Here is a 24944-nt window from a genome sequence, read left to right as displayed (position 1 = left end):
CTAGAAAGAGTTATGACTCTCTCCCAAGGAAAAATGTAGGCAAAGCTCTTAGATTATGGTCAAAACTTAACATCCCTAGTGCTACTGCTCTAGCTGCAGGCTCTCCTTTTCTCTTCCCTGGTCAATTGAAACTTTTTCTCACTGGTTGTCCTGCTGCCTCCAATCCATCCTGCCACTAGACTAGGCTTTTTAAAGTATAGTTTTGACAGCATCACAAAAAAACTTTACACTCCCCCTTTCTCCTGATTGAAGTTAACAGTCGTGATCTAATTCCAAACTACCTTGTAGGTTTACACTATTCCAATACATATATCCTAGGCTGACTGACTACCAAGTCACAGAATATCACAATTCTTTTTTTCATAATCATTACTCAAAGCATTCCCTCTGCCCTAAAGGGTATTATTAAAATCCAATCCACTCTTTAAAACTCTACCCAGACATTCCAGCTAGAAATAATCCTTCCCTCCTCTAAATTTCCATAACTATTTATTTCTTACAACTCCCACACATTAATTTATGCTATACTATCTTATTGGCTTTGGTCTTCCACAGTACCTAGCACAGTGTAGGTACACAAGGGTATTTTTTTCCCTCATAGTCAAATCCTAGATTTAATGGAGTATAGGATTGGACTGTTGGTTACTATGTCATTCTCATTCCTGGGTTATTCTAGAGCTAACTCAGTTTGTATCACATCATATAACATGTGACACTTTTCTTATTCTATTTCACCTTCACCCCAAACCACATCCTCATTCTGCACCTGAAAGTCGGTTGACTGAACATATTTGAAAAGTAAATGCTCTTCTGAGGTATGATATGTTGTTTGTATTTTGTAATCTCTGTCCTCAATTTGTCATTCCATGCATCAGCAAATGGAGACACTAATCATTTCACGAAAAACATTTCCAAACAGGCTTCCAGCTTAGAATAACTGAGACAGGATCTTCTACTGCATTCCTAGGCAGGGAGAGAGAGTTTTGAAGGAAGAATAAATGAAAAACATGCTTCAAGAAAAAAAAAATGTATTCTCCATATTTGGAAAAAGTGAATATTATCTGAGGTAATCAGAACTGTAAGCACCTGAAAGGACCACCCTGGTTCTTTTCTTTACTCTGTAAAATGTCCAAAAGGTCAGAGAAATACCCTGCAGTCATGAAGGTGACAAATCAACATGAATCAGCCTCTGCTTGAATCTGCCTGATTCCCCAAGGAAGGATTTTTTATTCCCAGATTTCATCTCTATTTCTTCAGATCTGCTCCTAACAACAGACCAAAAATGTTGCAGGGGACAGAGATAGAAATAGCTAAAGAAGGAGTCTGCGGTTCCCTTAAATCACAAAGGGAAGAGTCCTAAAGTTTCTACTGTTTTCATTATAGCAAGTAAGGTGCCCAGAGATCCAGGTGGCCGAGAGATGACAAGGCTCCCAACAAGGGCAAGTCATTCATCATACTCCCTTTCCCAAATTTGTTTTTCCAACCATCCATGACTTCAGGAAGATGCTAGGAAGTATCCCCAAGAGGGAGCACCTCCAACATTATCGTATAAATAATTTAAATAGAAAAATTTGAGAGACTCCAGAGAAGGTCAAGCACGTCCACTAGAGGGAGCCCCAACAAATCAATACTGCCCAGAGCTGAAGTAGTTTCTCAGCGCTAATCTAAAAATCAACCACATAAGGGAATAAGAGAAGAGAGGAAATAAATAAAGTAACCATGAGAGAAAATAGCCCTGTAAATCCTCAGTTAAAACCTAGGCCTTTCAGGATTTACAAAATCTAAGATTTAAAGACCAGGAAACTGAGGCTGAACAAAGTTAAATGGTTTGCCGAAGTTTACATCTCCAGAGGGAGGGACTAGAACTCACAGCTCTTGTCTCTAACTAGTGCCCTTGCTTCTATTCATCCACCCCTCTAGGTCAGCACCCTGGAATCCATGCATCTACCTCTTCTCTGTGTCTCATTTCTCTCAAGTGGGAAACTCTCTCATCTACCTTCTCATGCATTTCTTTCCCGCACACCCCATAATATACTTTCCTGAAAGGATCTTCAGTTTAAGCCTAATAACGTCATTTTGCTAATGAGATCTAGGGATGTAAATTGTCCCCAATGGCTACCATCAGTCCTTTTCCTCTGTATCAATACAACAACTTTATTTCTGATGTGTAAATGTCATATGTAAGTCTCCAATTGCAGGCAGTGAGTGCTACATGGAAGTGAATCACAGCTAATTGGCTCCAAAGCCCTTTCTCCTCAAACTACATTTAGATTTTGGGATTGGGAGAGAATTGGCCCTCTGAAACCTTGGTATTTTAAGCTTTATACTTAGCCTATTCCACCTTCCTATGAACTCCGGTGTTTCCCAGTTGCCTGGACTACGTGTAGTCTCTGGAAACCCAAACTTCCAGTTCTCAGTCCTGCCCCTGAAGGAAATTTGCCACCTTGGATTGGTTCCTAGAAACCCAGGCTCCTCCTCAAACTCCTAGCTGGTTGGCCTTTTCTCTGCCCCTCCCCATGAGTGGGTCACTCCACAGGGACACACAACAGAGGCAAGAGATTCCTATAGGAAGGAAAAGTCAGGGTAAGGATGATGGGAAGAGGGAAGGGACCAAGTACTGAGATTTATTTTTCCCAAAAGAGGGTTGAGAAGAGTGATTGCTGTACGTAGAGCCTGACTGATAGAGAGGAACAGCTCCATCCTCCCCTTGACCTCAGCCTTGCCTAAGGTTTCAAGGAGATCAAGTATAGAAGCTTCTAGAAAGTATAAGAGATAGATTTGGAGACTAGAACTCTAACTCCCCTGGGATTCTTGGTTCAGTCTAGGGATCAGGAAAGCATCCCCATGTCCAGACCTAAATATAAGTCCCCTCCCTCCCCTAGGACAGCAAGAAGATGCCACCTAAGACCAAAGGAAAAAGGATGAAAGCTGGGGCACAGGAGAAGAAAAAGAATGCAGGTGCTGGTGAGTCAGGGTGGTTGGAGGTGAGGGCCCCTGCTTCTCCATGCTCTGTCTCTGAGACCAAGCAGAGCTGCTCCAGAGAAAATTCAGCCCTCTGCATGACAAGACAAAGCTTTCTTGACCCTCCCTCTTCACCTCTTCATATGCAGGGTCCAAGGAGCTAGGAAAGTGGGAAAATTGGTACCCAACCCTCCCTTGAGACCCTTTGGCTCTGTCTTCCTTATATGTTCATTACACATATTTTGAGAACCTACTATGTACTGGACAATGAGGACACAGTGGTAAACTCAGAAGATTCTGCCATCAGAGATACCTCATTTAGAGTCCTCAGATCTCTTGCAGAAAGAAAGTCCAAAGTGTGGGATGAGGATGGGAGGAGAGTAAGGAATTCTGAGAACATAAGCTGAGGCTCTGCCAACTTGCCAGGGCAGATGTGGAAGCCAAATCCACACACAGGCTGACAGTGTTGGAAAAGGAGTTGCTGCAAGACCGCTTGGGTAAGAAGGATGGAAGCCCTGGGGGTGATAGAGGTAGGCCAATGGGGCATTTCTGTATCCTTGGAGGCTTGGAGGGTTGGAGCTATGGTGGGGGGCTAAGCTGACCTCTAACCATCTCCTAGTAGAAAAAGATTGTCATGAATTAGGATTATGAGGAAGGGGTGGACAGTGAGGGCTAATGAGCCAGAACCTAGAGGGAGTTTTTGCTTTTTAGTAATGAAGAGCCCATGGGATTCTTTGGGAGTGGGGGGCATGGGGGAATAAACCCAGAATGAGAATTAGAGTCTGGAAGCCTGCTGCCAGGTTTCCAGAAGTGGGCAGAGCCCATCAAGCCCATGGGGGCTATTAAGTAGGGTCCCCAGCCGGTGCTGAGAGCTGCTTTGGCACTATTCACAGCTCTGCGAAGGGATGAGGCCCGCCAAGCCAAGGCTTCTGCAGAAGAACTGAAGCAAAGGTTGCAAGGGCTGGAGGCTGAACTGGAAGGGGCTCGAAGTGAAAGGAAGGCCATATATGCAGGTGTGTGGCAGTCAAGCAGGTAGGCAAGAGACAGGGGCCTGGAAGAGGACAACCGAGAGGGCCAGAGGATACAAGGAAGAGAAACAAGAAGGATTTTCATCTGCCATGCCTAGTCTCAGCCTTCCCAGCACAGCACAAATCAGGCAGGAACCTGAAGGAAGGAAAAGAAGGCATCTAAGATTCCAGGCAGGGACCTTCCATGGTGCCTGATGCCACACTGTTGATGCTTTATGGGTTACAAAATGCAGTCATAACTTTGGTCTTATTCATCCCATGGGAATGAGTAGGGAGAAGGACTACAATCCCCATCCTGAGCTGGCACGGAGGAAAAGGGTCTGGTTTCCTAGCTCTTCCCCAGGTTTTCAGGGTCTCCCAGCTCCTCAGAATCACCACGAGAACCAAGAAGGCCTTTATGCTTCTGTCCCATTGGACCAAGCAGAGTCTCACACACCTACAATTTCCCTTCCTTTCTCCACTGCTCCATCTCCACTGGGTCTGTGGCTGCCCACTGCCCCCACCACAGAGATGAGTTGTCAGTGCCGGGCCCTGCAAGAGGAGATGGAAACTCGCAGCAGGCAGCTGGAGCAAGAAGTGAGGGGCCTTCAGGTGCAACTAGGTAGGCTTCCCACCCTCTAAGCCCTTTCTCTCCAAGGATCACTGAAGGGGTCCCGCCTGAAGGGGTGGACTTTAAAGGTCCTTCTCTAGAAGACTGCAATCTAGGCTCTTGTATCATTTTCCCCCATTGACTCTTCCACCACTGAGGATTGGAACAGAGGGTTCAAGATGGCAAAAATCTTAAGTCTTATTAAGATTTTTAAAAAGTCCTGAGTAAAGAAGACATAAGTCTCTCACCCCATTTCCCCCTCTCAATAGTCTCTCCAAATCCAGTTCTTCCCCACCCCTGCCATGTCTCTCATAAGCAAAATGTATTTCCTCTTAGTTTAGCTGATTTTTAAAACAAAATTAAGGGAAAATATCTAACTTATTAACTTCCATATCTTCAAGGCTTAGGGCATGGTAGACCTTAAATAACTATTTGCTAAATAAATGAATAATAAAATAAGCAAATAAGCAAATATATCCAAATAAGCAAACATTAAAAAACAGGAAGTTTTTTTTCTTCCCTCTTGGTTTCAGGGCAGAGTTGAAATATTTTAGCATGGCACACAAGATTTTTCACTATTTTGGCCTCAAAGTTTACTTATTCTAAAATATTTTGCTTTTGTCTGGCTATTGTTATTCAAGAGTTGTTTATTTGCCATGCAGACCCTGAATTCTTTTCCTAATCTTTGCCTTATCTCAAATTTAAATGAAATCAATCCTTATTGAGCACTTCCTATATATTAGGTGCTTTCCCATACATTATCACATTTAACTCACACAGCAAGCCTACAAGTATGTGACATTTTCTCTTTAAAGATGAAGAAACTGAGGCTCAGAGAGAAATATACCCTATGTTACACAGGTAGTGACAACCAGATTTGGGACCCAGATTTCTTGTCCCAAGCCTGCTACTGTCTCTACTATTCTGTAATGGTATTTCAATTTTTTACAAGGATTTTGGGAAAGGATTTTTTACAAGGATTTTGGGGGAGTCTGGAATGATCTCATTCATGTTCTACTCTTTGGGTACCTTTAGAGACTCTGTTCAAGGGTAAAGTGTCACCATCCTATCCTCTTTCATCCTCTGCCCCCTCCCCATCCCACCCCCCCCACCCACACCCCACCCCACCAGAGACATGCCAGAGGGAGGCTGAGGCTGCACAGAGAGAGGCTAAGCAGGCCCTCAGTGAGCGGGACCAGACTCTGGCTCAGCTTCGGACCCATGTAGCAGACATGGAGGCCAAGTATGAAGAAATCTTACATGTAAGCACCACTCTCTGAAGCCAATCATCCCAGTACCCATCACTCCCCCATCACCATAAACCCCAACTAGTGTGACAATGACAGAGGAGAAGAAGCATCTCCAAAGGGAACTCTGCTCTATCTTGAGGGACAGACAGCCAGGGAATGAAACCATGCCCACCCACTAAGGATAAGGACTTTAAAGAAACACTGGTAAAGAGAGCTTACAGACCAACCTGGGGCACCCCTCACCCTTCACCCTTCCTGGGGCCTAAAGCTTAGTGTCTACAGGGCAGCCTGGACCAACTCTTGGCTAAGCTGAGGGCCATCAAGCCTCAGTGGGATGAGGCTGTGCTGAGACTCCACGCCAGGCACAAGGAGCAGCTCTGCCAGTTTGGACTGAACCCCCTGGATCTTTGAGGCTGTAAGCATATAGTCTCTGGGGCTCTCTGAGGCCCCAGCAATAAAGCTGTCTTGATGTAGAAGTCAATGGAAATTTGGGTTGTGGCTTTTTGGCAAAGATGAGTGCCTCTCATGAGAACATCTCAGTTCTGAGCTGACCCATTAGCCTGAAGGCTGAATGATAGAAGAGAAATTTGACAAGGTCTCAACTTTTCCTAGAAAAGTAGGTCCTGCCCTTTGGGCCTGGGGCCTTTTTGGTCCCTTCGAACTACTGCCTCCTACCCCCACCCACACAAATACAGGCAGCCAGATTTGTGGGAAAAGGCCATTTCTGTGATGGACCAACAGTGACCAGGCACCAGCCCCCACAATCCTAAAGTGTAACTGGTCTCCAAACCCTTGTCAATACATCCCAGAGTCCTGGAGTCATGCCTCAGGCAAGTTCCAGATGGCTTCGATCCTAACCGGCCTATAGCTCACATAAAAAGGGAAAATTTTTTTCTCTATTCTACTACAATACTCTCAGTATTACTTTACTTCTGGCCACCAAATATGTAGGGGTTTTCCCCACACCTAGCAATTCTCCCACTCTTCTGTGGACACCAGCTTGGTGTCCTACAATTTAACTCAATTCTTACACTATCTACCTAGAGATTCCATAGGTTAAGGACTCAGTGCCACAATATACCAATCCCAAACCCAGGTTGTCACCTGTGCTTCTGACCAACTGGCTATAGATCAGAGGTTGCTCAGGTTCTATCATTTGCTAGAGCAGCTCACAGAACTCAGAGAAACAGTTTCCATACTGGATTACCAGTTTATTATAAAGGATACAACTCAGGAACAGCCAGATGGAAGAGATGCCTAGGGCAGGATATGTGCATGGAAGCTTCCACCCTCTCCAGGTGTGCCACCCTCCCAGCATCTCCACATGTTTGGCAACCTGGAAGTTCTCTGAACCTACTCCTTTTGGATTTTTATGGAGGCTTAATTATATAAGCATATTAATTAAACCATTGGTCATTAGTGATTAATTCAACCTCCAGCCCCTCTCCCCTCCCAGGAGGCCAGGGCGGGGTGGCGGGAGGGCTAAAAGTTCCAACCTTCTAAGCACATGGTTGGTTCCCCTGGCAACCAGCCCCGAATCCTTAGGTGCTTCCAAAAGTCACCTCACCAACAAAATTAGGTGTGGTTAAAGGAGCTTTTTACAAATAACAAAAGAACCCTTTATGACTCTTATTACTTATAAAATTCCAAGGGTTTTAGGGACTCTGTGCCAGGAATACATATGAAGACCAAATATACACTTATTATAAAACACAAAAGTATACCACTCATCTCAGGCAGAATTTCATCCTTAGGCACAGCTCGCAAAGCTCCCACATGGCTTCCTCTGAAGTCAGAGGGGAGGCTTCCTATTGGACCCACCTGAGGCCTCTGACCATACCCTCTTCTGAGAGTTAGGCCCAATGAAAGGAAGGGAAAAGGGAGACCCTGGGCAAGCCTGTGATTGATTGTCCAGAGTCCTAGAGGTCCAGTTTCTGGCTTAAAGAGAGCGGATCAGCTCCTACCACCTCAGGCTGGAGAGTGAAGACAGGAAAGCCAATGGGTAGGTCTGTGCCAAGGAGAGGAGTGCTACAGCAGACCTGAAGCTAGAGCACAGTCCTAAGCAGAGAGAGAAAGGAGAAAGTCATTCAAGGACTAGAAGAGTTCCTTTTCCCTACCCCCACCTGCACTGGAACGCCCAGGAATGGAACTTGTTTCATGGGTCCTTCTGTCCCCATCTACTATGGCTAAAGTCCCAACCAGCGTGCCCCACCATGCTTCACCCTGCAGCCCTCCTGCTCTGCCCACCTCTCTGGTTTCCTTCTGCCCTACTCTGGCTGCTCACAGTCCCTCTGTCTCTTTCTCACCTCTCCAGCCCCTGGGGGAATCCAAGCTTCTAAGTCCTGTGGAGACCTGGTCGCCAGCTTCAGGCACAGGGGTGGCTCAGCCTCAGACAGTTGCTGAAGCCTCTCCAGGTCATTCTCTCCACCCACAGAATACCCGTTCACCTCCAGAATCACATCTCCCTTTTGCAGCCCTGCCCGGGCAGCTGAGCCTCCTAGGGTCACCTGGTAGCATCAGGGGTGGGAGGAGGGGTGTGGAAAGGTTGGATACAGAACATAGAACACCATGGAAAAATTTTCTGGTTGCTCTAAGGCTCTGTGAGAGAAGCAGAGGAAGACTCATCAGGAGGCAAATATTGATAGGATCCATGGCCCATGGGGCATCAGTCACCTGGGAGATGAAGACACATCGCCCACTGGCCACACAGCTGAGTTGGAAGCCATAGCCACCACCAGGCCCGGGGTAAAGAAAGCACTGGCGGGAGCCACATGGGACAGGAGGCACAGCTGTATCTTCAACTGGAGGGTCCTTGGTCTCAACCAGAGAGACTAAGCAGGTATCCTGGAGAGAGTGAGGAGCCTCTGTGTTCTCGAGGAAGAGGAGCGGGGACAAGCGAACCTGGAAGGAGACAGATCAAACAAACCTGTTGCTTCTCCCTCCACCTGAGCCCTGCTCTATTCCTGCCCCCACCCTAACCCTTGTCCCTCAGTTCGCACCATGCTGAAGAAGCGGTCAGCCTCAGGGTCGACGACAGTGAGAGAGACATGGGAGCCCTGTGCCCGGATCCTGGAAACTGTCTCCTCATGGCCCAGCCCCTCCACACTCTCCCCAGCCACAGCCACCAGCCGGTCTCCAGCCTTCATCCCGGCCCTCTCAGCTGGCAGTCCTGGGTCCACCTCCCACAGAAACTGCCCTGGGACATAGACATCCTCACTGCTCCTCCCCCACTTACCCCCAGTGCCAGCCCAGGCCATCATGTGCACACTGGGGGACTAACCAGGGGGTACACAGGGGAAGGTGACCCAGGGCTGAGGCTCAGACAAGGACACCACTCATGTGCACTGAGAAGTGTATGTGTATACACACACACATATATACAGTTACGTGCCCACTCCAGGGCCCACCTTCCCTTCCCATCCCCAGGGCTCCCACTCACCAAGGTGACCTCCAAGGCCCTTCTCTTCCCGGAGCAGGAACCCGAAGCCCTGGGGTCCTTTCTCTAGGTGCAGACAGCGGGGCTTGGTGGGAAGTGCCCAGCCCTCTGCCAGGGGTGCAGCCAGAGGCATTCCCAGCTGGCGACACCGTTCCTCCACCTCTGGCCCTGCCACAAGCAGGGTTACCTGCTCTCCACTCTGCCAAAGCTGTGGGGACCCACCAGGGCCTCAGCGTCAACTACCTGGGAGGGCAGAGGCGGGCACCTCCTCACAGCCCCTCTTTCCAGGCCTAGGAATGAGGCATTAAAGGTAGGGGAGAGAAGGGCCTAGCACAAACTGTAAAGGAAAGGATGGTGATGGAGGTACAAGTTCAGATCAGGGCATTAGGTGTTTGGTGGAGGAGTCTGCTTCCTGAGGCAGGGGCCCCAGGCCCAGAAGGGTAGAGGAGGAATGGGGAAGCAGGCAGCCATACCTTCCTGCTGAGTTGGTTATAGGTGAAGTTCTCCACACTGACCCCATTCACTTCTAAGAGTCGGGCCCCAGGGGGCACCCCTGCCCGCTCAGCTGCTCCTCCAGTACTCGGCACCAACCAGAAAGAACCCTGATGTTCTGCAAGCCAAAAAAAAGAAGTATTAGTCTGCTGGACACCTGAAGCAGGGCTGAGATCCCTCTCTTGACCTCCCTCCTGAACCTCTAAGCTTACTGTGGGTGACACTAAAGCCAAAGCCACCCTCATCTTTCACTATGTGGCACAGCCGTGGCCGGACCCCTGGGCCAAGAGTAGGACAGAGACGGGCACCATTCCCCCGCTGAACTCGGACCATATCATGCACATGCTTCGCCAAAACCATCAGCAACACCCGAGGACCACTGGCCCGGATACGGCGCACCACCTAAACAGAAGGCAAATCCGGTGAGGCTGGAGCCGGTCCCTCTTGCCAATGGAACCAACATTTTTCACCATGCGAATCAGCTCTCTGGATGCCTTCAGTAAACTATTCCAATCTGGACACCCTTAAATCCTGGGATGTGGGGGAGGTTGAGGCTTGGGTCCTGTCCCCATATACCTGGGGAGATGACCCCAGCTTCTCTCTCCCTGAGTTGCTATGGAACATTCTCCTGTACCACGGGGAGTCTCAGCCCAATCTTACCACCTCAGAGTCTTCATGTTCCACGATATGGTTATTCACCCCCAGGATCCGGTCTCCTTCCCGAAGACCTTGGCGCTGGGCAGAGGTGCCTGGCTCCACCCTGCACACCGCATGCCTGGCCCTGCCCAGCTCCTGCTGTATGTGGAAGCCAAAACTCCTGCCCTTCTCTTTGCTTAGCAGACAGAATCGAGGCCGCTCCAAGCTCCAGAGATCTGGAGGGGGAGGTAGGCAGCACAAAAGGTGGAGGAGGAGGAATGTGGCCCAAGTACAAGTCAACTTGTGCCTGGCAGATCCTGCCCCCTTGATAGAGCACTATGTGGGTGTTGGGCAGTGGAGCCAAACACTGTGTGGGCAGAGTGGCTAGGATAGAAGGAAATGCCTGGCCCCCTCCTCTGCCCCATAGTTATTACCAACCAAGGCTGTTTTCAGAGGGAGACAGAGTGAGTGGTTACCAAGGAGATGGGAGTAGTGCATGGAACCCTGATGCCTCTGGGGAAGGGGAATGGTTGCCCAGGCAGTGAGGGAGTTACCAGAGGGGTCTTGGTCTTCAGCCAGGGACAGGACAGGATTATCAATGCCCAGCTTCGGGTTAAACTCAAACTTCCTGCAAGGAGGTCCCCAACTCTACTTGAGGTTCTAATGGCAGCTGAAGAGCTTCCTCACCCTCAAGTCCCTCCTCCCCTTGCCCCAACCATTCATAGTATACTACTTACAGAGTTAATGAGGACATGTCCTGGAGATCTGCTGGGCAAGGGGGTGAGGGGAAGAGAGGTGCATTATACCCCTCCCCAAACCCCTCTTCCATGGTCATTAACTCAAAGAACTTAGGGGAACCCACAAACTCAGGACTTACCCCTCTGTTTTGCTCCAAAAGGGTCTTCCCTTCCCCTTTCTTCCCCTCCCCCCAGGTCATGGCGCAGAAATCTGAACATATCAGTACAGGGCGTGGACCAGGAAAACTAACATATCAACTCACCTCCTCTCCTGAATTCCAGTCTATTTGCATCAAGGCTCCAAGCCCTAAAACCTGGTCCTAAAACCTCAGCCTCCCAATCTGCCCTCTGACAGCCCTAAAGTTCCCTCCAGGGGATTTCTCCCGGCCTCCTACCTGCGGCTGACTCCATAGTTGGATCAAGGACTTAGTGCTCAGGATAGGGACAAGGTCCATCTAAACCAGCTGACCCTCCCACTTACGCCCCCACGTCCCGCCTCCTTGAAGACGCTGCCCTGGAAGCAGTGGGGTAATGGTTAACAGAGGAGAGTCTTAACCCTGGGGAAGCATGCATGTTCCTCCTGCCTCAATCCCTGGGCCCCAACTCCTCCGGAGACTCTGCTGCTGTCCCAGCGCCCCATATGTGCAGAGGAAAGTAGACTGTCCAAGCCTGGGCTAAGTACGTATGAACAGGGTGACAGAAGTCCTACAGCCCCGCATGGCAGACTCATACACCAGTATCTTCTTCATGGGTACCCCCAGCCCTCACTGTTTCTGAACCTAGTACCTAAGAACCACCTGTAACAAAAAGTGGTCAGTAGTTTAACCAGAATGACCAAGAAAGTACCCTTTCTTGAAAGCACCAGGCAAGGAAGAGGCCACAGTTAGGTGGAAGACACAGTTTTTTAATAGCACCAATTGGCACACATGCCTCTCAGGGCCACTGAGCATGGGTACCATTGTGGTAAGGGGAGCATGAGGCTGAGGAGCAAGTGGCTACGGGCCACTCAGGGTCCACAGAAAGCATAAAAGCAGGAGGTAGAAGGCCTCCGACACAACTAGACAGTAACACCCCTGGCAAGGCAGACTAAGAAGTGTACCCCCTGGTGGCACAGAGGCTCCTTGAGAAGAGAGAGAGGCAAGGTTGGTGGTGGTGCTACAGGGCAATTTGGCTACCAAAATGCCATATCCTCTGGTCCTTCTAGCCCAAGGGAAAGGAGACATGTTCCATGACCCTGGAAATTCCTGACTTGGGAGCACTGGCTGGACATGTTCCAGGAGGACCGATGGCACAGCTGTGCCCATTCTTTTGCCTCCGGCCCCGAAGGGATCTTTCTAGAAGTAGCAGTACAAGCCAGGAGGCCACAGAGGGAAAGGGCTTGGGGCCAGGGGTCACACAGCTAGGTGCCTGCTGCCACTATCTCAGCTTCCAGGGCCTCCCAACTGTTCCAGGAGGGCCCTGACCTCGCCCTCCACTCGAAGCAGCTGGGCCTTGCGCCAAGGATTAAGGGTGGCTCCTCGGTTATCTTCCAGATCCCGCAGCAGTAGCTCAAGGTGGCGCTGGACCCGGCCCCGATCCCAGCTGCTGAGGTTCCGCTGGACTTCATTGAGAATCACCGACGAGTACTCGGACACTGCTGTCCCCTCTGTCAGCGATACCACTACTCGGGCACTGCCTTCAGCAGTGCTCCCCAAGTCTCGCAGGACCTGGCGGCCCTCTGAGCTCAGCTCATTGAAGTAGAGGCTAGCAGGAGAGAGAAGAGTAGGTGTCATTCAGCAAGGCTCTGAGAAGGAGGGGTAGAGGGTGGTGGGTGGACAAAGAGTGAGGGGGTTTCACAACTCAGACCCTGGTTATGGAATGTAATGGGGTGTGTCTGCAATAAGCCAAAGATGGAGGGTGGTGACCAATGGGAAACAGGGATGACACTAGAATTTAGTGGGACCAGGGACAGTAGGAGTGGGGGCCACCAGGACCATAGGAGAAAATGGTGGTAGAAAATCAGGGTAGGGTAAGGGCTAATCACAGAGGGTGGGCTGGCACAGAAGCAGGTTGACAAGCATCAAGTCAGAAGCCAGGAAGACAGGACAGGCCCAGGCCCGCCCCCTAGAGTAGAAAAAGCACAGTGGAGAGAGGGAAGGAAAACTGAGGCTGCGGAACAGAGCCAGGCTGGGGAAAGGCAATAACCAGCGAGTGACAAGACTCACTGCAGCAGCTCCAGAGAGGGATGCTCCCGGGCAGCCTTGGCCAGAGCCAGGGCCGCTGTGTCACCTGCGCCATTGTAGGCCACGTTCAGCTCCTGTAGCTGTTGGTTACGCTCCAGCTGGGCAGCCAGCAGCACCAGGCCCTCATCTCCAAGGCCCGTGTGTAGCAGGGACAGGTGTGTCAGAGAGGTGTTTCCCGCTAGCCCCTCTACCAGCAAGGCCACACCTGCTGCCGTCAGTGGATTGTTGGACAGCCTACGGCCACAAGCACCCCAATGTTATAAGGGCCCATGGCAGACACCCTGTGCTTGGGCCAAAAGGGTACACAGCCTGGGGCAGAAACCAGCCTGGACTCAGAGAAATGTAGATCTAGGAGAAAAGGATGGAGGAATAGCAGTGTGGTACACTGCAGAGGGAAAATGGGGTGGAAGCTGGCTTCTCCTCTCATCTCTCTCCTTCCATTCTCCTTTATTGATTCCCTTCTCCTCTTCCTTTTCATTGTTACCATTTCCTTTCTTCCTCCTTGTCTCACCTCCTCCCCAGACCCTGACGCCCCATCCTTATCGCCCTCCCTTATTCTCTCCTCATTCACCTCCCTTATTCTAACCAGAAAATGGGAACCCAGAAGTTTGAGTTCCAAGTAAACCAGTCAATACTTTAGGAGCATCTATTGAGTGCCCATCATTAGGGGTATCCTTGTGAGGTATAGGGAAAATCCTGGGAGGAGATAAGTGACACTGTTACCAGGCAACCAGGCTGGGTATTATTCCACCCCCAACCCTCCCCCAGGCTAATTTTAGCCACATGAGAGGCTTTCTTAGCACCTGTTGCTGGTAGCATCTCACCCCACCCCCCTCGCCCTACTGCTTGTACTGGACCTAGGGGCAGGACGGGACAAGACTCCTACTCCCTGTACTACACCACGGGTGGGCCTGTGCCAGGCATATTGAGTCAAGGGGCACATCCTTGACCTTAGCTGGCCATCAGAATGCCCAAAGCCTCCTTCCAGCCCACTCCCTGGGCACTCACCGCAGGGTGGTAATTTGGCACTGGTCATGCAGCAGCAGGTCTCGGAGGTCTCTGCAGGCCTCAGGGCCCAGGCTGTTGAGTTGCAAACTGGAGCAGAAGGTGCCAGAGGGGAGGTGAGAAACCAAGGAAGGAGTTCAGCATGGAGCTTGCCCACTCACTGGGCCCCTTTCTCACCATCCTGCTTCTTGCAGTCCACACTGCCCCTCCCTTCTGTTGCTCTGTCACCTCCACCCATACTAGACTTCTCCATCCCACCCCTTGGTCTTTCCTCAGTACCTTTGGTTTCCCTAGCACCTTCTCTTCTCACCTCTTCACCTCCAACCCTCTCCTTTCTTCATGCCTGTGCATGAGGTCCTCACCCCAGCTTCCGGGCACGTAGGAAGACAGGCATGAGTGTGCGTATCCCAGCAGGGTCCAGCTGGCAGGAAGCCAAGTTCACTTCATCCAGAGCATGCCTTCCACTGCCCAGTACAGTTGCCACCACTGTGCATTTGAGGGGTGTCATGCGCACACCCGCCAGGTTGAGCTGGCGCAGGGAGCTGAGCACCTCAGCAGAAAAACGCTGATTCTGGAACTCGTAATGGAAGAAGAGGTGGTCAAGAAGCTCCGAGGGGGGCAGCACCTGCCGTCCCAGCTTGCCCAGCTTCTTCTTGATAGCCTGGGCATTCTCCAGGGCATCCAGGTTCTTGATGGGGCAGCCAAGCTGAGCCAGCACGGCTCGATTGTGAGCAGAGAGAAGCCCTCCCATGAACATGGGGAAAAGCTCAAACACCTCATCCTCAGGGGGTTCATCTGGGTGGCGCCGGGGGCCCTCCACACCCAGGATACTGGCACCCATCTGGTCCAAGACGTCGTCATTGTAGTAATCCTCCTCTCGGAACATCTCCAGCACCATGGCCTGGGCCACCGCTTCACGGCTTTTACCCACCATGCGCCCAAACACTCGTGGAACCACCTGGGAAAGGAAGCAAGGGAAAGGCACCGCAGCTTCCCACGTGCCTGCTCAGCTTCACATGCCTGCTCAGCCTTCTCGGCTCAGCTTAAGGTACATGTTCCCCTACTGCTCCAGCCTTGCATTGTCTCTTGAACTCACAGCATGATTTATTTACTTCCCTGCTGCAACACCTTCTCTGGCTTGCCACTGCCTGTGCAAAATATAAAACTTCATAATTTGGCCCTGATTTGATCTTTTCAGAGTCATCTTTCAACACTTGTCTCATGAACTTCAGACATAAATTCTTTGTTTTTCCCAAACACCCCATACATTTTCAAGCCCAGGAGGTGGTGGGAAGGAATTAGCATATATTATTCAGTTAGTTTGGAACCAGGCTAGGTGTTATAAATACATCACCACCTTCACATCATTATCTGAACAATGATGACTGAATTCACTCCTACTAGTTCAAGACCCTGCAACATTTGGTCTCTGCCGACCACAGTGTCTTCACAGGCCTCTCATCCTCACTCTGCTTCTGTCCTTGCAGCTCGCTCCCTCTTTCTCTTTTATAACAGTGCCAAGGTTTCTCCTCCTTCAAAGCTGTATACTTTTCCTGAGGTGTTTAACCCCCAATTCTCCTCCTGGCTAATCCTCCAGGAATCAGACTAAATGCGATTCCTGCACAGAGGCTTTCCTTATTCCGCCAACCCAGGTGCCACATTATACACTCAGCACCTGAAACTTTGCTTTCCAGGCATTTACCATACTTTTTAATTACAAAGTTAACCTGACATGTTTGTGTTCAGACTGTACCAACAAAAAGGCAGAAACCTGGGTTTTGTTGTTTTTTCCTCAAGATCTAACACACTGCCTGGCTCACAGCAGGCACTCAAATATTTGTTGAAGAAATGAATGTTTGGGAGGTTTGCAACATCATCGCCTGTCCTTGCAATTGGTTCTAAAAAGAAAAGAGGGATCTCTTCCTCTGGCAGTAGGCCACGAGATTGTTTTGCGGTGCCTCCTCCAATGTTTGGTTTTGTTTTTTTCTTTTTATAGGTGAAGTTCCTGCTGTGGATGTTTTAGTGCCCCTCCCCCAACATTCATCTGGGGATGGAGTGAGAAAAATGTCACCCTGGGAAGATGCATCAATAGGAGCAGGAAGAAGTAGATGGGACCAGTCCTTGGCTAGGCAACCCTCCCTTGGAGAGGGCTTGGGAGTCCATGGTGCTAACAATTCTGGTACACTATCGAAGAATGGAGGGGCTTTCCGGATCCCATCAGGAGACCACAACCTCTCATTGCAATTCAGATAAGGCAAGCACATCCTCAAAGGGGTGGGGTGGCCTAAGCAATGGCCATTACCTCCCCGTCAGAGGCAATAGTGTGAGAAGGGGTGGGCTGCCTGAGCCTATTTTTATTTTTAACAATTAAATAGCACTTACTAGGTGCCAGGCCCTGAGGATGAATACATTTAATCCTCCTATTAGGCCAATGATTATTGATTCTATTATTATTCCTATTTAAGAGATAAGGAGCCTGAAATCCAGAGAGATTAAGCAACCTGTCCAAGGTCACACAGCTAGTTAAGTGGTAGAGCCTGGATTTGAACCCAGGTAGCTGCATCACTGAATCCTCATTCTTAACCCTTATGCTTTGCTACCTATGAAAAGGAAAACTTGTTGAAATTTTGCCAGCACCGACCATGGCTCTGCCTCCTCAAGACCAGTTGCTAAAACATTCCTAGAGAGGACAAGGGTTACCTAGCAAGGTGCCATAGCTTAACAGTAATATCCACAAAGTATCAGTAAAGTTTGGCACAAAAAGCACAGGATTCAGAATCATGAAACCTGGACTCAGATCCCAGCTATTCTATTTACTATCCAAGTGATCTTAGACAAGTTCCTTAGCCTCTGTGCGCCTCAGGTTCCTCATTTGTAAAAAGGATCATAATAGTATTTCATTTATAAGGCACCTGGCAGACATCAGCAGAGACTGGATCCTTCTTCTCCTTAAAAACTTAGCATAGCCACTCTGCTCATAGCAGTTCTCGGGCCTGTAATTTGGTTTCTGGAGTGGACCTGCACCCCAGACAGACTGTCCTAAGCCAATTACCAGTGCATTTATTCTCCTGGTATAAATTAATAAAATGGCATCTGCTTTATAAACCTGTCTCTGTTGATTCAGTTAGGATGAGTCATCACTCCCAGAGTCTAATCACCTCTAGGGGAACAGATACAATTGAGTGTCTGGACCTGCAAAGCAGAGGATGGACCCTGAACTATAGTGACTCCTGCCTCCTAGCAACAAAGACTAGGAGAGCTACAAAAGAAAACCGTTTTAGGGTTGTAAGATTATTATTAAATTCCCCAAACCCTCAAATTCACAGCATCCAAGCCTTCCCCAACCTTTTGGTTTCTCTCTCTCCCTTCCTTATACACCAATCCTACTAAAATCCAGATTGCCCAAATCTAAAACCAGAACCAAGAAGAAGATTCACAGCTATGTATGAAGTAGCAGTTTTCTTCTGGGAGAGGAGGAAGGGGTGAATGGGGAGCAGAAGGCTGATAGCCTGGGGTAATGGGCTGTTACCTTAAGCAGGTTGAAGAGTAGAGGCAAGGCCCGCAGGGGCAGCAACTTGGCCACGATGCCCAGGACCAGGCTGACGTCCTCCCCGACACGGCCCACAAACTCAGCCAATTCCTTGCCCACTTGCTGCAGAGTTGTCTTACGCAAACCTAACACAATGTAGAGGGCAGCCAGGTATTCCTGCATGGCAGGTACAGTGAACACAAAGGTGCCCAGGTGCCCCGGCTCCACGCATGGGGCTAGAAAAAATCTCAGGGCATCCCGGCGGAAGACATGTAGCAGCTGAAACTCCTCTTCTGTCCTGATGCCAGCTTCCAGGCAGCCATGGACATCCTCTTCAGAGAAGTAAGTCTTACGAGAAGATACCCCCTCATAGGCCAACTTACCCATGGTTCGGGCTGCATAGGCCATCAGGGACAACTTGGAGGGGTCAGTGCTGTCTAGCATCTCCCCACTGAAGTTTAGACGCAGGAAGCTGGTATAGATGCTTGTGAGGGTTTGGCCAGCTGGCGTGGGGGCATGCAGGAAGTGCAAGGTGGCACAGACAAGCCAACAATAAGAGGGCAGGAAGCAAGCAGCAGCGATCTGGTGGTGCCCTTCCAGGTTCCTAGAGAGCATCTCTACCAGGTTGTCACGCTGAGCTGGTGTGGCTGAAACACCTGCACCCCCAGCACTGTGCCCGCAGTCTGGCTGATTGAGGCGGAGCTGGAAATAGAGTTTCTGCAGGTTGGTATCAGAGAAGCCACAGATCTCACCATAGCGGCCCACATACTTGCTGGGGATACGGCCAATGGCAGAGGGCCGGGTGGTCACCAGAATGCTGGCCTGGGAAGAACATGTTTGAGGGTTAAGAAAGACCTTGATATCCTGACTGCCTCACTCCCTAGGGAGAACCTGAAGATTTAGTGTTCAAGGATGAAGATGATAAAAATTATAACTAACAATCACTAAGCACCTACTATGAGCCAAGTCACTGTGTCAAGCAGTTTGTATGCAGTTATCTCATTTGATCATTACAACTCAAGGAGAGAAAGAAACAGAAGCTTGGGGAAATTAGTGACTTGTTCAAAGACACACAGTTGGGAAGTGGAGGGGTCACGATTTGAACTAACCCAGGGCCTATACTCCTACCCAATAAACATGAGGGCCCAGGACACAAAAATCCTTAGGTGGCAAATCAGGGGCAGAGGTGGCAGGGAGAGGCAGGGGACAACCTACCTCAGGCAGCATGTATTTCCGCAGCAGATTGACTATAATCGCAGCTGGCACCTCTGGCTGTTCAGGGTTACTGCAAAGCCCTGTGCCTGCCAGCCGGAAGTCGAGATTGAGATGCTCCAAGCCATGGAGCACAAAGAGTAGGCGGGACCCAGTGGCGGCCATCAGGGGCAGAATCTCTTTCAGGGGCACGTAGCGCTGGGCCACAAGTTGGCACAAGGAGGCAGGGGCAGGGCCCAGGGATGACAGGTCCTCGCAGGAGAAGGGGATGAGCAGCTCGAAGGCTGGCAGCCGCCCATAACACCAGTCCAAGACCATCTTTCGCACCAGTGTGCTCTTGCCTGTGCCCACCGTCCCATACAGAACTACTGTCTGCACCCGGCGCCCACAGGCATCTGGGTCAAAGAGTTGAGACAGGGCCAGGGTAGGAAGCCTGGCCGGGGGCAATTGATGTTCCAGGGCCAGCACCGAAGGTGGGCGAAGCAGCTCATCGGGGGTGCACTCACGGATCACAGGGTCCACATGGACTGTGTCTAGTGCAAAGGTCGGGCCAAACTGGCGCTCTTCCCTGGGAAGCCGACTGAACCACTCAGCCAGGTTCCGGCGATGCCGCTGTATGGCTTCTGGATGGGAAGGCAAAGATAATGGGTCAGGGAAAGGGGCCAGGAGATGTAAGAGCTTAGAGCCAGTCAGGGTAGTAGTAGGGTCAGGCTGCAGAGTCAAGACAGCACCAGGAGATGCTGGGGCCCAAAATGGTGCTAGGCACACAGGATTCCCTCAGAAAATATAGAGTGTCCAAAAGTATGGAACCACTGAGGCAGAAAGTGGGGAACCATGGGATGAGTGATGCTGAGCCTGGGTCGACTGATTTCCCTGTTATATCTACGTGCAATCTTCGCTTGACTTCTAGACCCAGTGTTTTGATGGTAGGGATAGTAAATCTCTCCCAAGACTTTGTACACAGTACGTGTGCATTGCATGAGTGTTACAGGAAGGGATATATGGACATATTGATGATAGGGTGAAGGAGGGTGAGCCCATTGATGGGTGATGGCAGTGAGTCCTCTGTGGCTCCTTCTTCCTGCCTGCTTCTCCCCCCAGGACCCTCTCTCCATCCCACCTCCCACTGAGATCCCAGCCAGTCCCTCTCCCTAGGCTGACTGAAGAACCAATCTCTTTACCAGTTGCAGAGGTGCTCCAGAACAACTGTTTATGCCTCCCTGATGGGGGACCACTGCCCACTGAGCTTCCATGGTGGCGTAGAAAGGCCCTAGGATCAAGGAGAATGGATGAGCTGGGGCTTGGCTACAGGCTCAGATTCCAAGCCTCTCTGGATTGATGAACTTCTGGCTGAGATCCAGACCCAATCCTGAACACCCAAGTTGAGACTCTCTGATGCTTACATCCTTCTCAGGGACTAAGGTCTCATCCGTAGCCCTTCGGCCTTCCATCACTGCCTGTCTAGCACTCAGGCTGCTCACTGCCAGACCCTACCCACTTCCCATAGATCCTCCCACTGGCTGACAACTATGACTTATACTGTAGATGATGTAAGCCAACTTCCTCTTAAGCCTGGTAGTTGACTGTACCCTTCCCACTCCAGGAGACCAACCTCCCCCCACAGGAGATCCAGCTCTCTCCAAGTCTTGATTCTTTTCAGGCTACTCTGCTGTGCTCAGATGTGTTCTAAGGTATGACACCAAGGTCTCACCTAGGGGGGCCCAGGGGACACTCCCCTTTAAGGGCCCAATTCCAGTGGATCAGGAAAGGGATGCGTTCATCTACAGAGAGAAAAGAGAAGAAACAGCATCCAGATCCCGTCCAGATTTCCTCATCAACACAGAGATCCCATGTCTGCATCAAATTTTCCATTATTTGCTTTCATAGTATCATATACTGTCCCTTTGTAGCCATTATTATGCAATTTTATATTTTATGTGATTATTTTATTAACATTTATTTCCATTTCTCCCACCGTGAGTGCAGGATCACATTTGTTTTTATTCACAATTATATACTTAGAACTTAACTTAGCACAGGGTCTGGCACATAGCAGGCACTCCAAAAATATTTGTTGAATACAAAATGAAATCAGACCAGTGTTCCTGGACTTATATAGCTACAGGGACTCTCGAAAATCACCTAGTCTGACTTCCTTATTTTAGGATGGGAAAAAAAGTTCAGAGAGATAAGGTGACCTGCCCAAGGCCAAGAGCTAGTGAATCATAGAGCTGAGACTAGCACATCAGGTGTCTGGATCCTTGCCCTCTTGGGAGGCACCATCTGGACTATGAAGAGGAAGGGAAAGGTAGAAACAGAAACTCCTGCTTCCCGCTTACCTGATGGCTGGAGTGCTCTTCCCAGACCAGGGCCCCAAAAGGCCCTGGGCAAAGGGCGGCTCCACCTCATGGTAGGAGAGAAGGTCAGAGCCCAGGGGACATAACACACCACCTTCTATCCTGTTCCTCTGAAAGAACAATGGTATAAATGGACCACACACACCCAAACACTTCCCCACACCTACCTTCCTATGCAAGGCTCTCCTCGGGAGAGCATCAGACTTTCCTTAAGTCAGCATTGCCAAAGCCCTGGCTTGGCCTTCAGATCGCCTCCTCTCCTATATCCCCCATCTGAATGATCCCCCACCTGAGTATGTGGGCCGCTATGGTGAGATCTGCGGCTTATCTGATACCAACCTATTACCTATTGCCTCTCCCCTGAGGCTTTGGGAAACTTTTCTCCTGAGTTCCAGCCTAGTGTACTCCTTTACCTAGGTATCCTTTTTTTTTGTTTCGCTGCCAGAAAGCTCAGATGAGTCCTACGTTCATTTTCAGTGGCTTTCTGGAGCCAACATCTTCCAGTAATAATTATCCACTCCCCTTTGCTTTTTTCCCCTAGCTATCAGGTCCTTTTAGCTGAGTTTTAACAGTTTTATCATTTTAGTTTCTCTGTGACTTTTATGTAAGCTGCCTTTGAGGCAGGCATAAGTAATAAATAAATGAATGGACTTCCTACTTGACATATGGATATCCTGCCTTGGTTTCAAGCTTTTCACATGTAAAACTGAACTCACCATTCCCCTCCCCTTTTAGTTACTTCACTGCAATCTTCCCAATCACAGGATTAGAAATCTGACTTTTGTCTTCAATCCTTCCTCCCTCCTTCGCAGATGGAACAGTCCTACAGATTCCTCCTGTCTGTGCTTTGGCAGCCTGTTCCTATTGCATTGTCCCTGCTGTCCCTGTGCTCAGACCCTCTGCGGACTTCCGGGGACTCTCTTCTCCTCACTGGTCTCTGTCTTCAGTCTTATCCCATTCCAATCCTTCATTTAAGCCACCAATCACCTCCCTAAAATCCTAGGTTACATGTACAGTCCAAACATCTGGCCCACACGAGCTAATTTTTATGAGTTTGCCCTGACCCACATCTCATTAGTCAGGCTCACTGAATTCTTGCTCGGTTTCCTAACTTTGTTCCTATGCTTTATTCAGATTGGAATGACCATTCTTCCCTGTGAAAGAATCATACCCAACCTCCTAAGACCCTGCTCTAAGGTCCTCTCTCGTGGGAAGTCTTTCCTGATCTCTCTGAGCTCCCTTTAGTGAAGTGTGCTACTTGGCACCTGGTCTCTAGAGATGTGGCTCCTTACTGGGCAGGGCACACTTAGGGAGAACTGGGTCTGCTGGGCTCACCTGCTAGCAGGGCCAACCAGTGAAAGGGCAAGCTGGCACTCTGAGCAGGAGTCCCAAGGACTGGAGGATTAAGAGAGAGCCCTGGAAAGCTGATGAAGCTTGGGGAAACCAGCTCAGTGCAATTAAATCATATCCAGGGCCACTAGCCCAAGAAAGGACTCACGGAGGGAATGGGGTGGTGGTGAGGCCAACGCTTCCAAGATCACCCCAGGTCAACGCGGCAGTAAAAAAGAAGGCACAGCAGGAAAAGTACAAGGGTTGTGCTCCCACAAGCCCAGTGCTCCTCCCCCCAAACTAAGTCCCAAACAGCTCTTCTAGTTCCAGTTGGCTTCAGAACGCTCTTGGGAGCGTGCCAGAAAGCCCACCACTCAGCGCACCAGCTGCGTCCTACTCGTCCGGGTCGCGAACTCCCCGCCTTACTTGCGTAGCACCGCCCCACCCGCCAACCTCCGCCCCGCCGCGTCCCGGCCCTGCCAGGCTCCGCGCTGCAGTCCCGCCCAGGGCGAGGGGAGATCCAGCTGACTAGGCTTTTTTACCCAAGGCTGCCCAGGCCCAGGAGTCGGTTGACTGCCGGCGTCTCCCGCTTGCTCCCAGAGGCCCCAGCGCGGCGCTTCTTGCCTGCCCGCCCTGGCATCCGGCCCCGGCAGCGGATACGGGAGAGAACGAACCCAGGCGCTCGGGGTCCTCGGGGTCCTGGGAGAAGGGGGACAGAGAGAGGGGCCGAGTGCCCGGGAGAGCAGGCTCGGGGCGGAGACTTACTTCTTCCCCATCTGTTCCTGCGTCGCTCCCGCCTTCCGTGAGTACAGCGTTCAATCCCGGCGGGCCCCGCCTCTAGGACTGCCCTCTGCAGGTTACCAAACGCCAGTCCTTTCCAATTACCTCACTGACCACCTCTCAGTCGAGGGTTGTTGTAATGCCCATTTTACAGAAGGAGGAACTGCAGTTTGGAAAGGTGAAGCGACTCGCGCAGGATGATCCAATTTGGAAGCGACAGAGCCAGAACTGGAATCCCGGGCCTGGATCTTCCTACCTCACCCCTGGGCTTCCCTGAGGCACCTACCCATTCCCAGATTATTATTCCCTCTGCTTGCCTCTTTAACTCCTCAGCCAACCTCCTGGCAGAGATCTGAGTCAGGGCCTTCTTGGGTCCTTTCTTCCGTACCTGGCTCTCTTCAGACTCCAGACCTCTGTGTACAGCTTCTGGTCACTTCTTTAGTCAAGGAAGCAGAAAGAATGGGGCCTGAGAAACAGTTCCCACCCCAACCTGCTCTTCTTGTCTGGCGCTCAATCAGGGCCTAGCCCTGGGCTTCCTGGTCCTCAAAGCCTCCACCCCCATCCCTCTGCTTCCAATGTAGCTGATGGAGGAGCCACCCACCACCCACCACCCACAGCCAGGGCATGCCTCCACATGCAAACATGGTGTGCAATGTGCACTGAACAGAGCTGTGCAACAGGGAACGCATAGAGTTCCACCGGGTTGGGAAGAGGGCTATGTGATCTCTACTCTCCAACCAAACTGAAGACTGTTGATATGTCATTTATACATTTGTTCATTCACTGAACACATGGTATTGGGGTACTACTGAACAACTAGAACAAGGCATTCAGGAACCAGCCCATAGCAGCTCCCCTCCACGAGGCCCAAATGATAGTACTTCAGAGACAGAAGGCTTAGGAGAACCTGGGAGAGGAAGTTACTAACTGCCTCTGGCAGAGGAGGTAACATTTGAACTGGATCATAAAAAATAAGTTAGGGAAGAGAAGGGCATTCCAAGCAGCAGGGAAAATGGCAAATTTGCCTTTCAAGAGAAGTTCTGAAAGGGGAGTAGAAAGGAATTGGGGGAAGTAGAGCAACCCTATGAATATGGTCTCAGGGGTGACCAGAGGCCCATTTTGGGCCTGAGGTCTCATTTAGCTTCACTTCACTTATCTAGTCATGAGAAGCAGACAAGCCCCCAGCTGCAGTTACTGGGCACAGCTCAGAGCAAGCTGTTCCTCTCCCCCAACTCTTAGCCGTTATGACAGTCTTGTAGGCTTTATTAATAACATTTAATTTGACTAGCCTCTTGCAGACTGAAGTACTGTGAGTCATGCTGTGAGCATGTGTTCTATCATCTGACCTCAAGATAGGATGCCAGGTGCTGTACAGCCATCA

The 24944-nt window shown here is 50.3% G+C and overlaps 3 protein-coding genes across 4 annotated transcripts; 1 reads left to right on the top strand and 2 right to left on the bottom strand.

Annotated features, from left to right (window-relative positions):
• Positions 1-1924: 1924 nt before the first annotated feature.
• Positions 1925-6269, top strand: CCDC153 (coiled-coil domain containing 153). The gene is given in 8 exon segments (XM_011384915.2): positions 1925-2583; positions 2883-2964; positions 3393-3458; positions 3855-3974; positions 4498-4590; positions 5710-5840; positions 6111-6219; positions 6222-6269. Coding segments are annotated over 7 exon segments (615 nt in total). The 5' UTR covers positions 1925-2583; positions 2883-2894; the 3' UTR covers positions 6248-6269.
• Positions 6270-7035: 766 nt separating this feature from the next.
• PDZD3 (PDZ domain containing 3) lies at positions 7036-12710 on the bottom strand. The gene is made up of 10 exons (XM_023525840.1): positions 12593-12710; positions 11130-11157; positions 10947-11020; positions 10417-10628; positions 9969-10158; positions 9738-9874; positions 9268-9472; positions 8828-9024; positions 8135-8729; positions 7036-7886 (listed from the first exon to the last, which is right to left on the bottom strand). Exons 2-9 carry the CDS (start codon positions 11144-11146, stop codon positions 8244-8246), a joined length of 1518 nt encoding a protein of 505 aa, XP_023381608.1. The 5' UTR covers positions 11147-11157; positions 12593-12710; the 3' UTR covers positions 7036-7886; positions 8135-8243.
• On the bottom strand, positions 12013-24101 carry NLRX1 (NLR family member X1). 2 transcript variants are annotated; one of them, XM_011384910.2, is made up of 10 exons: positions 23326-24101; positions 21437-21564; positions 20809-20878; positions 20279-20367; positions 19101-19720; positions 17886-18707; positions 14719-15314; positions 14360-14446; positions 13334-13585; positions 12013-12872 (listed from the first exon to the last, which is right to left on the bottom strand). In XM_011384910.2, exons 2-10 carry the CDS (start codon positions 21504-21506, stop codon positions 12551-12553), a joined length of 2928 nt encoding a protein of 975 aa, XP_011383212.1. In that variant the 5' UTR covers positions 21507-21564; positions 23326-24101; the 3' UTR covers positions 12013-12550. The 2 variants fall into 2 exon arrangements, with proteins under 2 accessions (XP_011383212.1, XP_011383216.1); XM_011384914.2 differs by having other exon boundaries at positions 12759-12872; positions 13398-13585.
• Between the last annotated feature and the right edge of the window lie 843 nt (positions 24102-24944).

The sequence above is a fragment of the Pteropus vampyrus genome, unplaced genomic scaffold (genome assembly GCF_000151845.1).
Source record: "Pteropus vampyrus isolate Shadow unplaced genomic scaffold, Pvam_2.0 Scaffold633, whole genome shotgun sequence".
Lineage (NCBI taxonomy): Eukaryota > Metazoa > Chordata > Mammalia > Chiroptera > Pteropodidae > Pteropus > Pteropus vampyrus.
Note: the sequence above shows the minus strand (reverse complement) of the source record. Positions and strands in the feature narration are given on the sequence as shown.

Bases quoted from the DNA above. Each gene is read 5' to 3' on its own strand.
- PDZD3 (XM_023525840.1), bottom strand. The intron at 10,629-10,946 runs GTAACTCCCTCA...CTCCCCCTCCAG, and splicing joins TGAAGACCAAGACCCCTCTG to ATCTCTGGAGCTTGGAGCGG. The intron at 9,025-9,267 runs GTGAGTGGGAGC...TCTATGTCCCAG, and splicing joins GGGCCTTGGAGGTCACCTTG to GGCAGTTTCTGTGGGAGGTG.
- NLRX1 (XM_011384910.2), bottom strand. From the start codon at position 21,506: ATGAGGTGGAGCCGCCCTTTGCCCAGGGCCTTTTGGGGCCCTGGTCTG. The intron at 20,879-21,436 runs GTAAGCGGGAAG...TTCTCTCTGTAG, and splicing joins AAGAGCACTCCAGCCATCAG to ATGAACGCATCCCTTTCCTG. The intron at 18,708-19,100 runs GTAGGTTGTCCC...TGTTCTTCCCAG, and splicing joins GGAAATACATGCTGCCTGAG to GCCAGCATTCTGGTGACCAC.